The sequence below is a fragment of the Vicia villosa genome, linkage group LG2 (assembly GCF_029867415.1).
Source record: "Vicia villosa cultivar HV-30 ecotype Madison, WI linkage group LG2, Vvil1.0, whole genome shotgun sequence".
In the NCBI taxonomy this organism is placed as follows: domain Eukaryota; kingdom Viridiplantae; phylum Streptophyta; class Magnoliopsida; order Fabales; family Fabaceae; genus Vicia; species Vicia villosa.
In genome coordinates this window covers 117,753,321-117,767,452 of record NC_081181.1, presented here as the reverse complement: position 1 = coordinate 117,767,452, position 14,132 = coordinate 117,753,321, and the positions used below count along the sequence as shown (strand labels likewise).

General features: G+C 36.7%; 1 protein-coding gene across 1 annotated transcript; it reads right to left on the bottom strand.

Annotated features, from left to right (window-relative positions):
• Positions 1-5,099: 5,099 nt before the first annotated feature.
• Positions 5,100-6,050, bottom strand: LOC131646677 (uncharacterized). Its single transcript, XM_058916658.1, has 5 exons — positions 5,920-6,050; positions 5,723-5,833; positions 5,542-5,623; positions 5,357-5,452; positions 5,100-5,271 (listed from the first exon to the last, which is right to left on the bottom strand). The coding sequence occupies exons 1-5, from the start codon at positions 6,030-6,032 to the stop codon at positions 5,173-5,175; spliced, it is 501 nt and encodes a 166-aa protein (XP_058772641.1). The 5' UTR covers positions 6,033-6,050; the 3' UTR covers positions 5,100-5,172.
• Between the last annotated feature and the right edge of the window lie 8,082 nt (positions 6,051-14,132).

Below are 14,132 nucleotides of genomic sequence, written 5' to 3'. Positions count from 1 at the left end.
AAACCGAGAGGGTTTTTGTTGTTGTTCACGTGACAGAGAATCGAGAGCAACACTGAAAAGTTGTTGTTGTTGTTTCATCCACTTCCATAGCCGCCGTGAGCCAAGGTCGAGAGAGGTTTTAAGGTCGTTGTTGTTGTTCACCGTGAGAGCGAGTTGCTGTTGTTGTTTGTTGTTCTTCAAGCGAGAGATAACAGAGACCGTGAGAGTGAGAGCGAGAGACTTTGAGAAGAGGAAGTTTCATCTTGTAGTTTTTCTGTGTTTTGCAGAAGAAGAGAAAAAGAACTCATTAAAACGAGTGAGAAAGATGAATAGAGGCAACGCCTCTCTTTTGGTGTTTTAGGGTTTTTTTTAGAACCCAGCTCTTGTGATAAGTAGAGGCGGATCCGGGTTCTATCTGACCCGACCCGGTCCGGTCCATGTTTTTACTCAGCTTATTATTTCGTTTTGGGCTCTCACCCCCATTCAGCTTTTATACCCTCTGGCCCACTTATTAAGCTCTTTTAATTATTTCTTTTAATTTTCTTTAGAAAAATAGTTTGCATCAAAAGACTTAGTTTTTATTTTTAATATAGGATTTAGTTTTAATTTTCTAATTCTCATTAAGAATGCCAAAAAATATATTAGATACATATTTTATGTTTTCTAAATATTTTCACATAAAACTACAAAAATATCTTCTCTTAGAATTAATTTTCATTTGAATTTGATATTTTCATATTATTTTGTATAGTTAATCATTTAAATTTTTATTTGATAACTGTTGCACATTACTTGAATTTTCTCACTTCACCCAAGACTTCGAGATTATTTCTCTGTTGTCTTTTGGATTTGTCTGTTTGTTTGGTCTTCCATTTGCTGTAGAAGTCCTTAAACAATTACTGGAAGATCATAGAATGCTGTGAGCTGTGAGCTTATCCGACGTTCTTTTCTGCTGGTGTGGATGCTTAACATCTGTTGAGATCCCAATTTATTCCAAGCATATATCAAGGTAACACCTCAAACTCAGAAATCCAATTTCTCATTCTTCGAGGTAAGCCTAAAACTCATAAAACTGTTTTTCATAACAGTAATCATTTCAAATCATTTTCAAAACTAATTTTACACCAGTGCTATAAAGTACTGGGCCTCTAATAGAGTGTAAGTCCCAAAAACCTTCTCTTCTTAGATTGTTTTCAAAACTGTATTTTCAAAATCTTCTTTCTGTTTTCAAAAACATTCTTCTGGTATTTGAAGGGCATTATTCCCGGTGAAACTCTTCAGATACCTATGTGACCTTTGTCCATCTTCACTTCTTCTGTTTTCAAAAACCATTAACTGTTTATCATATATATTCAACTGTTATCCACCAATTACTGTTGAGGCTCTGTACATACTTCTTCAAAGGCCTCCACTCCATCCAGGTTAGGCTTTACAAGCTTTCAATTTACAGTCTTTATTTAAATTACTGTCAAATATAAACTGTGCATATATATTAGTTTAGAACTACGTTTGAGTATAAACCCTAGGACAGTTAAACTATATATATATTATAGGAATATGGCCTAGGATTGAGAATGTCTTCCCGGTGAAGGCTCTTTCCTAATTAGAGATCTGTAGTTCAAACCCCCAAGATGAATTATTCCCGGTGAAACATCTTGGCAAAAACCTTAGAATCCAAAAATATAGGACACATCCACCCAAAGAGGAATTATTCCCGGTGAAACCTCTTACCCATTTGCTTAGAGCCAAAATAAGTTCAAAACTACATAGCTTTCTCTTGTGCTATAACAAGGACCCTCGATTAGCCTCCTCTTGGGCTTTGTACAAGGACCCACAGGCTTCTTAAAAGCATTTCCAGCTTCCTCTTGAGCTTGTATACAAGGACCCATCAGGTTTCTTATAAACATAGGAACAGGTCTTTAGTCACCTTTTAGCCTACCCTGGTGAGTTTCTTCCAATTTAAACCAGACTTTAAACAAGCTAAGTTTGTCTCAATTTTACATTGAGTACATTTTTGGAATGAGAGACATGGACAGTCTCTGTCACCCTTATCTTCATCAATCTTCCTTAGCAGAGTCTAGGATCTATGTTTACTTCTCCTCAACATGTGTCAGCCTTCATCTTGGGCTTTAAACAAGAAGTCTCCATTAGATAATCTTTCTGCCATTCATGTTAACAAAATCCCTGGAAAGGGTTAGCTTTCACACATTCTTTCATTTTTAATATAATTCCCTGGAAAGGGTTAGCCTCCAAAGTCAATTAAAATCAACCTCCATTCCAACAAAATCCCTGGAAAGGGTTAGCTTCCACACATTCTTTCATTTTCAATAAAAACCCCTGGAAAGGGTCAGCCTCCAAAAAAACATGATAAAGTCAATTATTAAATGTCAAAATAAATAAAGATTCATTTCTCTTAGGAGATAATTTCCCCAAAAGAGTCAAAACCCCTGGAAAGGGTCAGCCTCCAAAAAAACATGATAAAGTCAGTCTTTTACCAAATAATTTCTCCAGCTGAGTCAAAATCCCTGGAAAGGGTTAGCTTCCAAAGAAAAACAGTCTTTCAATAAATAAAATCTCCTCAATAGAGTCAAAACCAACAAAAACAGTTAGCCTCAACCTTGGGCTTCATACAAGGCACCCAAACAATAAAACTCCCCTGTCAAGAGTCAGCCTCAACCTTGGGCATTGTACAAGGCAGATAATAGAGTCTCCCCAGTGAGTCCTTCATCATTCAGTAGCCACAACCTTGGGCTTTGTACAAGGCAGATAAACCATATTTTCATGTGTCAAAGATTCCTAACACCTAGGATCTTTTCCCCATAGAGTCATCCATACTCAGTTTATTTAAGAGTCTGCCATAACCTTGGGCTTTATACAAGGCAGAAAATAATGTTTTCCCTAGCTAGAGTCAGCCACAACCTTGGGCTTTGTACAAGGCACACAAAATAGAGTCATTCATAGTCTCAAAAATTCAATTATCCTCAACAGTTAGCCTCAACCTTGGGCTTTGTACAAGGCACATAAATAGAGTCTCCCTAAGTAGAGTCAGCCTCAATTCTGGGCTTTGTACAGAACACCAAATAAAAATCCATCAAATAAACAGAGTCAGCCTCAATTCTGGGCTTTGTACAGAACACAAAAATACCCTGTAATTAATCCCCAGTGGAGTCATCTCCCAAAGTCAATAATTAATAAGTCAATCAAAAAGCCTCAAGCTTGGGCCTCATACAAGCCAGCTAAATTCAAATCTTTTATACAGTAGATAGACATAGCTTATCTCTATAGAGAGATATTTTTACTACTCTACCACATTCAAACAAACAAACATTTCAATTTCAATTTCAATCAAAGTCTCCCATTTAGGACTCTGAAAGACATGCTCTGGCACATCCCCAGACTTGTACACTTTCCCTAATTTGGACGAGCATCTTTCTTTCATTTTAGAGGCACGATGGCTGTCATACTTGATCAACCAAGTAGACTCCCCTCTTGAATGAAATGAATCCAGCTTTTCTGTCACTTTTAAATGTTTGTGGTAGAATAGTACAAATAACTCTCTGTAAAGATGATTTCATGTCTCTTTACTGTAAACAGAGATTTAATTCCAAGCTTCAACCTTGAGCTTCAAGCAAGGCACCAAAAAACAATTAATTTCCCTAGTTAGTTCCCCGAACTACATTAAGCTCTGACTTCCACTAGGGATATGTAGGCATGAGGTTCACAAGGAATCTCAGCGAGCTAATAAAATACCAAAAATAGTCGGTCCGTCTATCTGTCTGTCTTTCTTTAATCAATTCAATTCTCTCTCCTAACACAAAGGAGAAACTTTCCCAATCATTAGCAGCAAACACAATCACAATGACACAGAGAAGGTTCCTGTAGAGTACTACAGATATGTAGGGTGTTTAAACACTTCCCTATGTATAACCGACCCCCCGGACTCCAGAATTTCTAGTCTAGGTGAAATCCCCACACTTAGCAAACTCCTAGGGTTTAGTTGAGATCTTTTTTCCCTTTCCTACTCGTAGGACAAATAAGAAAGTTCGTGTGATATCGTAGGAAGAACTGAAACAAAATTCATCCCACCACGGGCGCATTCTCCTTCCAAATTTCGCGTGAAGGGTTTAGCGTGCCGTCCTCCCAAGTGAAACGGGGAGGTAAAGAAAACGACCACCACAAAGATAGAAGTTGTTTTCTAAAATGAACAATATCTTGGCATACGAAACAAAATTGTACTCTAATATGGATATACTAAATTTATATTAGAAGCGTTCACAAAATTTTTTGTGACACCTCATTTGAAATATATTGTAAATCATGTTTGAAGAATGGAACACTTTGGTCCAAACTTGTTGGACTTCTTACACTTTTGGGAGACTTTGTAGTACTAATCAAATTTGTTTGCTTTGAACGTCTTATTTATTCCAATTGTGTGGCAGAATGTTTCCTGTTAAAAAATAATAAAATATGTAAAAAATATTCAAAAGATTTTATATACTTTAATTAATATATCACACTACAACACGTTGGGGCTTTAAAAGCGCTTATTTTGGGCTTTTAAAGCGCTTAAAAGCGCTGTAAAAGCTGGCGCTGGCGTAGGTAACAAAAGCGCTTCTGAAAGCGCTCTGGTAGACCCCCCCTATAAGAGCGCTTTTCTGGAAAAAGCGCTCTGGTAGGCCCCCTATAAGAGCGCTTTCCTGGAAAAAGCGCTCTGGTAGACCCCCCTTTAAGAGCGCTTTTTCCAGCAAAGCGCTCTGATAGCCCCCCCTATGAGAGCGCTTTTTCTGGAAAAAACGCTCTGATAGCCCCCCCTATAAGAGCGCTTTTCCAAAAGCGCTTTCGTATGCTGCGTTTTTTTTTTATGCTTTTTTATTAATCTTTGGCAGCGCTTTTACTAAGAAGCGCTTTAGTAAGTGGACCTTTAAGAGCGCTTTTTAAAAGCGCTGTCGTTGCTAAATGAGGTATTTTAATGTGCAGCCTGTAATTTAATCCTCCCAGTCGACCTGTAATATTTTCGACCTGTAATATGTTTTCAACCTGTAATATTTTCGACCTGTAATATATTTTCGACGATATTATTTCAGCCATCAGTAAGACAATATATATACTAATATAATACCATTATAATATCCAAAATTATATATATACATCATTACAACATCAATAATATTATAGTTCAAATCGACACAAATCCTACATGAAAAATTGCTTAATATAAAATTGACACAAATCCTCTTTGATTTCTTCCAACTTAAGTCTTGGGTACCCAGCAGCACGGAATTCGTCAAGGTACTATAAAACAAAAACATAATATGAATGATATATTTAGTTAAATGTAATAAATTATATGAAATTATCTTAAGTTATAAATTCATACCGTGAGCGGAATCTCTAATTGATTCGCCTGAAGGATTTCTTTCATAAACCTCAAAACAAAGTATCCGCAATCGTAACTGTTTCGCTGTTGCGGACACTACATAGAAAAACAAATAAGATTCTATAGTTGTCTTGTTTTATCAAGTAGCATAAATATTATAAGCAAAATTGTGAAAAATAATGTACCTGCACTTGGATCCAAGTAATGTTGTTTGATTTAGTCCGGGATACCTGTGCGTCCCGTTGACTTCGGAACACTTGTATTGATCTAATTAACAAATATATAAAAGCATATGTTTAGATCAATCCCATAAATAAGTAAATATATAAATATACACGAATATATATTTAGAACGATCCCACTTACAAATCAACGATGTCCTTCATAGCCGGATAATTGGTCCATTCACCATTTACCGAATTCAGATAATACACGACTTCCCTTATAGGGTTGATAGCAAGCAGCAACCAGTGTGCTCTATAAATCAAAACAATAGGTTATATGAAAATTTTGCTATACACAAAAGAAACAAAGATTAGATGAACAAAGAATGAGAAACTAACCCTACTGGTCGGGTATTATACGCCCAAAGATGCAGACTTTCTGTATTGCCGGTGGACATGAATCTATCGACTAAGCGCTGTCTAACTGATTCCGGTTCCGAAGCAATTGCCATTCTGCTGCAATGGGCGGAAGACACGAAACGGAATCTGTTAGACAATGGAGTCCCGCGCAACACTCTGTCATACAACAACCTTAAATAAAAACATAAGAAACATTAGATTATTTTCATTGAAATGTGTAAATAAATTATATTGTGGGACTAATTAAATAATATATCGGATGAGTGAATATTACCGGATGTATGAGTGCATATTACTGACGCCTAGTTGATCATGCCTAAAAATCTCTTCCAAGTCTTCAATTGTAATAAGTGACTTGAATTCAATACCGAAGACACTTTCATCCATATTGATTTCACGTAAAGCACCATCCTTCAAATCGTACATATCAACCATTGTTGCGAGCGTCGACCGGTATCGAGGCACAAAAGCACCGCCTTTTTTTGCCGCTGGCTTCGGAGGACCAGTGGGTGGTACGCTACAAACTTGCTGCGTCACTTGTTGTGACTCCCGAGCGGATGCCTAAAAATCATATAAGTTAGGTAAAATATAAAATCATGCAGATTTAGATTCAGATTATATATTAACACTTTAAATGTACCTCTTTTAGTGATGCAACAGACTCCTCCTCCTGTAAAATCCCTTTACCCTTAATTGCGGGTTTTATAGGAGCAGTCTAAAATTAAAATGTAAAAAATAATTAATAATTATAGGAGCAGTCTAAAAGAATTGACATTCGAAAACTAAATGATTCATAATCGTTTTCAATATACCTCATCACTAATGGTAATGAGCTCCGAGGGCCATGCAACAAATGATCCTATTGCATCTCGCAGCAATGTCGTCTCTGAGACCATGTCAGGTACCGGTAGCATCGCATCATGATCTACTACAACATCCACCGATACTTTCAGGTGTCCATCCGGGAGCGGTCTATGGTGAAGTAAATCTCCCAAAGTGTTGTGCACTTTTCCCTTGCCAACTAGTCGATAATTCGGTGACGATAAGTATAGTTGACAAGATGAAATGCCCTAAACCAATAGTAAATATAAAGTCATTATCATTAATAAAATAGAACAATTTGTAAGGAAAAAATTTTATAATTACCTCGGGAAATTTCCTTTGACAGTTGATACTAGCCTTATCACTAGTTTCTTTCACCGATGAAGTGTTGCACTTTTCTCTCTTATACATCTCTTTATCTCTTTGCAATTCAGAGACTTGTGCTTGCAATTCCTGCAACTTTTGCAACACTTCTTCATTGGTAAGATTTGATCTTCTCCTAGGACTCTTGTAAAAAGAGGTTGGAGTCACACCATGACCCTTACCCCTCACCCGACCGGGATACTCAGGAGCATCTAGTGCTCTACTAAGTACGCTCCCCTCACCGGTGGATACCGATTGCGACAAGGTCTCCTGTAATTCATTTACATTTCAATAATTATTAGTGGAGATAAAAAATAATTTATATATTAAAAAACATTTGATTTAATTAAAGACACAGTATTATACTTACACATTCAGTATAAACTCTCTGAACATCGGGATCGACAGCTTGATTCTTGCCCACACGAGCTTCCTTCCACAACACATGTACAGGAAGTGAAGTTTCCTCACTTTTAGTCTCCTCTAACTATGCATTGACACAAATGATAAAATCGTCAAATAAAACATGCACATTTAGACAATTAATTAAAACGCATTTCTATTTACTTACAATTTTATCCTCTAAGCGTGCATATCCCAAACGCTCTTTTTTGTATGGATACGCGGGTTTGGATGCTCTCGCACTATTCGTGGCACTCCTTTTCCGAAAATCTTCATCTCTTTGCTTTACAAACTCAGCCCAATCTTTTTCACCAATGAAGATCTCATACTTTTTTGGCCGTCCCGGTGCCTCTTCAAGAAAGTTTCCATCTTTATCCTTAAGATAGGTGTTTGTCAAAAAAGCTTTCCACCCTCTATATCTTTTGCCGGCCAAACTAAGTATGTAGCGTCTACGATCATCTGGTATCTCAAAAGTCCTCTGCAAAAAAACATACGCATAGTGTGTTAGTATAAGTAATTTAAACAATTTATCGTCAAGATAATAACAACAATTAACCATATATGATATACCTGAAGCTCGTCCCAAATCGCTTTTTTTTCGCATCCAACTCTAAACTTTTCAGATTCCATTTAGCTACGGAGACCGGAATATGCATATTAACAAGTGTACCAATATAACTTGTCAACTTTGCAGAATTAGGACCAATTGCTTGATTTTCAGAATTCCATTCCAATCGGTATACTAATCCTTGGTCTCTATGTCGAATGATTCCCTTCATAATGGTGATGCCTCGTGCAACTTCTTTTGCTTCAGTATCAGGTGGAACATTTGTATCCGGAGCATCTCTTTCTTGAGCATCTCTTTCTTGTGAGTTTTCTTGTGAGTTTTCAGGTGGAGCATCTCTATCCGGAGCCATTGAACCTGTATCAAACAAACTAAAGCACATTAGTACACTATTAATAAGCTAACAATCTATACAAGTCAAATGGAAGTCAAACCATGCATGTACAAGTAAATTGGAAACGAAATCGGTACAAATCAAAATAAGCGTCAAAAAAGAAATTTGTCGGAATTGAACGAATTTTACATGGCTATGGTAAAACGTCCCCACGGACTCAAAAATAAAGTCGGTTTTCCGAAATTCAGACCCTAAGCCCGACTTTTGATTACGGGCAGAAGCAAAACCGATAAAAAAACAGTCCCGAAATGTAAAGATAAGTGCATGAGCAGCTCCGGAATCGTCAAAATAGTATAGTTACATGCAAAGAAGTCAACAAACGGATACATGGTTCAAAAGTTATGTACAAAACGAGAATATACACCAAAATTGAATAAGTACTATACTATTGAATAAAACAATCGGTACAAATTGAATAAAGCAAATTAGTCGGAATATGTATACTATTACCTTTATCACTAACGTCTCTTTCTTTTCTTGGTAGGATTGTGTTCTACGCGTCTCTTAACAACGCGGACGGTTGGATTGATCTAAATACCCTCATTATGATCATTTCTAGTACAAGATTCATTCTCATTTTGATCGTTTCTTGTACAAGATTCAATGCCAACACCAATATCACCTTGATCTTCAATGTTTTCATCAACTATTTTGTTAGATAAAAGCACTATAGACCATTTCGTACTTGTCGGATCATTGACATAGAACACTTGTTTAGCTTGAGAGGCTAGAATGAAAGGCTCATCTTTGTACCCTACCCTATTGAGATCCACTTGCAAAAATCCTGACTTATCCATTCGTATGCCACTATTATTTTCAACCCACTTGCAACCAAATACAGGAATCTGAAACTTCGCGTAATCAAACACCAAAATACGCTCGATAACCCCAAAATATGACAAATTTGCAAATTTCGGATTTAAGTCATTCGCACTTGATATGTGCATTGCTTCAGCTACCAAGGTAACACCACTATTTTGCATAGTACTTTTATCATCCTGTTCTTTGGTATAAAATGTGTATCCATTAATTGCGTATGCGCTATAAGAAAGCACAATTACACTTGGACCATAGGCTAAACATCTCAACCTTTCTGTTACTAAAGCAGGATCTGAACGATACTTTGAATAAATATGATCCCTAAACCACGGTATGAAACTTCGATTGTGCTCTCGTACTATCCAGTTCTCATTTCTATTTGGATTTAAGTCTCGGAGAACAACCTTGTGCATTTCAACATACGGCTCAACCTCAATCTCATTGTGCAGAACATACAAGTGCGCTTGATCCCGTTCGACCATTGATACTGTCACAACTTTATTTCCAATTAGCCTTTTTCCTTCTTTTTTTTCGACAATATGAGATTTGGGGAGTCCAATTGATTGAACATTTGACAGATATTCAGTACAAAACTCAACCGCTTCTTCAACAACGTATCGTTCGGCAATACAACCCTCCGGTCGACTTCTATTTTTCACGTACCCTTTTAATATTTTCATATAACGTTCAGCAGGGTACATCCATCTCATATAAGCTGGTCCGCACAATTGTGTCTCTTTCACAAGATGAACGACTAGATGAACCATTATGTCAAAAAACAAGGGAGGAAAATACATTTCAAGATCACATAAAGTAACAACTATCTCTTTTTGCAATGTTGGTAAGATCGCGGGATCGACCACCTTACTGCAAATAGACCTGAAGAAGAAACACAGCTTAGTTATTGCGCTTCTTACTTTTTCTGGCAGAATAGAACGTATACCTATTGGTAAAAAATGTTCCATTATAACATGGCAATCATGCGTCTTCAAACTCTTTAACTTGAGGTCTTTCATGGACACAAGTCTTCTAATATCTGAAGAGTAGCCTTCTGGAACTTTAACTTCACTGAGGAACTTACACAATGTTTTCTTCTCCTTTCTAGATAGAGTGTAAACAGCAGGTGGCAGATATGTTCGTCTTCCTTTCGTCACGGGTCCCAATTCAGTTCTCATTCCCATGTTTACCATGTCCTTCCTTATGTTAAGGCCATCCTTAGACTTTCCTTGTATATTGAGTAACGTACCTATGACGCTGTCAAATACATTTTTTTCAATATGCATAACATCCAGGAAATGTCTTACGTACAACGACTTCCAATATGGAAGTTCAAAAAAAATTGACTTCTTCTTCCACCCACCCTTGACAAGTGAATGTGCAAAAGGCTTGCCAAACTGAGTGCTCACATCTTTCACCTTTTCAAAAATTTGATCACCTGACAAAAAAGGCGGGGCTGTACCATGTTCAGCCTTTCCATTGAATGCTTTTCTCCACCCACGGTAGTGATGATTAGAATTTAAGAATCTACGATGACCGAGAAAGACATTCTTCTGACAAAGCTCCAATCGTGTCGTATCGGTTTCGTCTTCACAAACAGGACACGCCTTTTGACCTTTATTGCTGTACCCGGATAGATTTCCGTATGCTGGAAAATCATTAATTGTTCCAAACAACATAGCCCTCAAGTTGAAACTTTCCTTCCTATACCCATCGTAAACCTCCACACCGTTCTCCCACAAAAACTTTAAATCTTCGATTAAGGGTGCCAAGTATACGTCTATGTCATTCCCTGGTTGTTTAGGCCCATAAATTAGCATAGATAACATCATGTACTTACGCTTTATACATAGCCACGGAGGTAGGTTATAGATCATAAGAATCACAGGCCATGTGCTATGCGAGATACTTTGAATACCATGCGGGTTCATCCCATCAGTAGACAATGACAACCGAAGGTTTCTTGCTTCTTTTCCAAATTCAGGATAATCAGTATCAACTTTCATCCATTGTGGTGAGTCTGCCGGATGTCGCAACTTTCCATCAATAATTCTTTCATCTGCATGCCAAGTCAAGTGTCTTGAATCGGTCTCACTACGATACATGCGTCTAAATCTCGGAATTATAGGAAAATACCATAAGACTTTAGCAGGAGACAACTTTTTCTTATATCGAGGGGCACCACATTTAGGACACTCATTCAACGCTGCATACTCGTTTCGAAACAAAACGCAATCGTTTGGACATGCATGTATCTTATCATAGCTCATGCCAATAGAGGACAACATCTTTTTGGCTTCATACGTTCGATTGGGAAGAACATTATCCTCTGGTAGCATATCTTTCATAAGGGCTAATAACTCTGTGAAACTTTTATCTGACCATCCATTGTCCGCCTTTAAGTTGCACAACTTTAACACCGCAGACAATCTTGTGAATTTTGAACAACCATCATACAACGGTTTCTCTGCATCGCTTACCAACCTCTCAAACATTTTGGGACAATCCGCAAGATCTTCTTCAAGCGCTTCTGCAATCTCTTCGACTCGATCGCAATCGTATGTGTCTGTGCAATCGTCGTTTGAAGCATACTTCCTATTACAACTCGGCTCAGCATTCCCGTTACTTTTCTCACCATGCATTGTCCAACATGTATAACTTCTATCAATTCCAAACCGTAGTAAATGGGATGCCAACTTATTCCCGTCAACCTTACCCCCATAACAGCAACCCAAGCAAGGACACGGCATTCGAAGCGGGTCTTCGGAGTGCGCAACCGCAAACTCAACGAATTTCCATACCCCTTTTTCGTACTCTTTCGACAATCGATTTGAATTCATCCATGTCTTATCCATGTCTTAATTAAGCTAAACAAAAACGGTCAAACTTTCACTCTTCACAAGTAACCCCTATGGCGAATTCAATTCACAAAGTTAGTAAGTTCATCACTTAACGATTAACGAAATTGACATCAAGAATATTCCACATGTCGGAATAATGAGTATTACTTAATATAATCTAAAAGTTACAAAGTTAGTAAGTTCATCACTTAAAAATCAGAGAATATTCCACATGTCGGAATAATGAGTATTACACTCATGTCTTAATTAATTAAGCTAAACAAAAACAACTAACTATTAAGGAACATAACGGTATAATGTGTTTCTGTCAAAACGCAAAGGATACACGGAATGAATCAGAAGCAATAAAACGCAACATATTACTTTGGCGAGAGAGAACAATTAATTACCTATATAGTAGAAAGCAACTTCTTGAATGAGATCAAACTTTCACTCACAAGTAACCCCTATCTAGCAAAGATATTCCTAAAAAATATAAAATAAAAAACTTAATTGAAGAATATAAAAATTAGGTCATAATCCATAGCTTAAAAAAATCAGCATTGTATCATTATGTCAAATGCATTCAAATTCAAGTAAACTCACAAACTAACACAATTTTCAAACCAAAAATGAAACAAGATGCAAGAAGTCACATTGTACCATGAGAAATTGGGTTCAAAACAAGTTCTAAATCCCTAAACCAACATCCCGGACAGCCATGATATACGTATAAATTGGCTCTCAAAATTCACTTCAAACAAGTTCAAGATGAAAGAAAGTAAACTCAACCATAGCCAAAAGATCTATCGATCAACCAAAATCATGCATATTCAAATATCAAAGCTCAACGATGTCTTTAGAATCAAAATCAAATAATATCAATACAAAATATGACTTAATTCCACTTCAAAACATGAGATCAATTCCAACCACCTTTGAATCAATTAACTTAGAAACCGGGAAGCCACTACACCAACCTATTAAGAAAAAACCACCTTACACCCTTTTAACAAGGAGAAAACAACTAAGATGTGGCAAATCATAATGATAAGTCTCATAAAGCAAGCAAATGTACCTCTAACTTCTTGTGGCCTCTAGATAAAACTTATTATCAATCCAAAGAGAAGGGTCAAGTTGGAGGTTTCATTAGTTGTCTACGTAACTGTGGCTTATGGTGATAATGATGTCTAAATATTGATTAAGAATAATGTGCTAGCTAGATGATCTAATAAAAAAACAATAATATTAATGTCTGCCATTATAAATGACAAGTCATTTTCTTATTAACCACTAATTGAAACAACTCACAAAATGCTTGGGCACGTTGTTAATTATGGCACAAGTATGCTGTGTGGACCTTAAGTTATGGAAGAGGAACAAGTTAAAGCAATGGCTACAAGACACAACATTCAAAATTGCCTCATATAGATTTCTATATTCTGACTTCTAATGGATGCAACAGCAGAAAGTTTCATTATTTGTTGTGCCCATATAGAAAGTTAACTTCCCTCTATTTCTCCTAAAAGCATAGAATAAATAAAGTGAAAAGTGGAAACAAGTACTGCATGTTGAAATAATGAGGAAAACTAAAATGCACCCCCAAACAAAACAAAGCAATGAACCTATAACATGAGAAGTGTAATTGAACAAACAAGAATCAAAGAGTATACAAACAAATTCTCACATTAAGTGTACAGAGTTTACTAGAACTAAACAAGTTTCTTTGTTAACAAATTCAAGGTAGCAAAGAATCTCATATTGGCAACACAAGATCATGACTAACTTTGAAAAAAATTTACTGAACCCAAATCACAATCTATATCTATGTATCGAACAATATAGTGTTATGAATGAAGAAATACAAGAAACTCACATGCGTAAGTAGGGAAAATATATGCATTCCAAAACTCCTAAATAGTCTAAACCACAGAGTAGGTAAATTGAATGTATCTCAGAGAAAGAACCTTTACCTGTATGTGTCTCTCGA

Excerpts from the sequence above, each read along its gene's own strand:
- LOC131646677 (XM_058916658.1), bottom strand. The coding sequence starts at position 6,032 with ATGGCAATTGCTTCGGAACCGGAATCAGTTAGACAGCGCTTAGTCGAT. Across the intron at positions 5,834-5,919 it reads TATAATACCCGACCAGTAGG|AGCACACTGGTTGCTGCTTG; the intron begins GTTAGTTTCTCA and ends TTTGATTTATAG. Across the intron at positions 5,272-5,356 it reads AATTAGAGATTCCGCTCACG|TACCTTGACGAATTCCGTGC; the intron begins GTATGAATTTAT and ends TTTGTTTTATAG.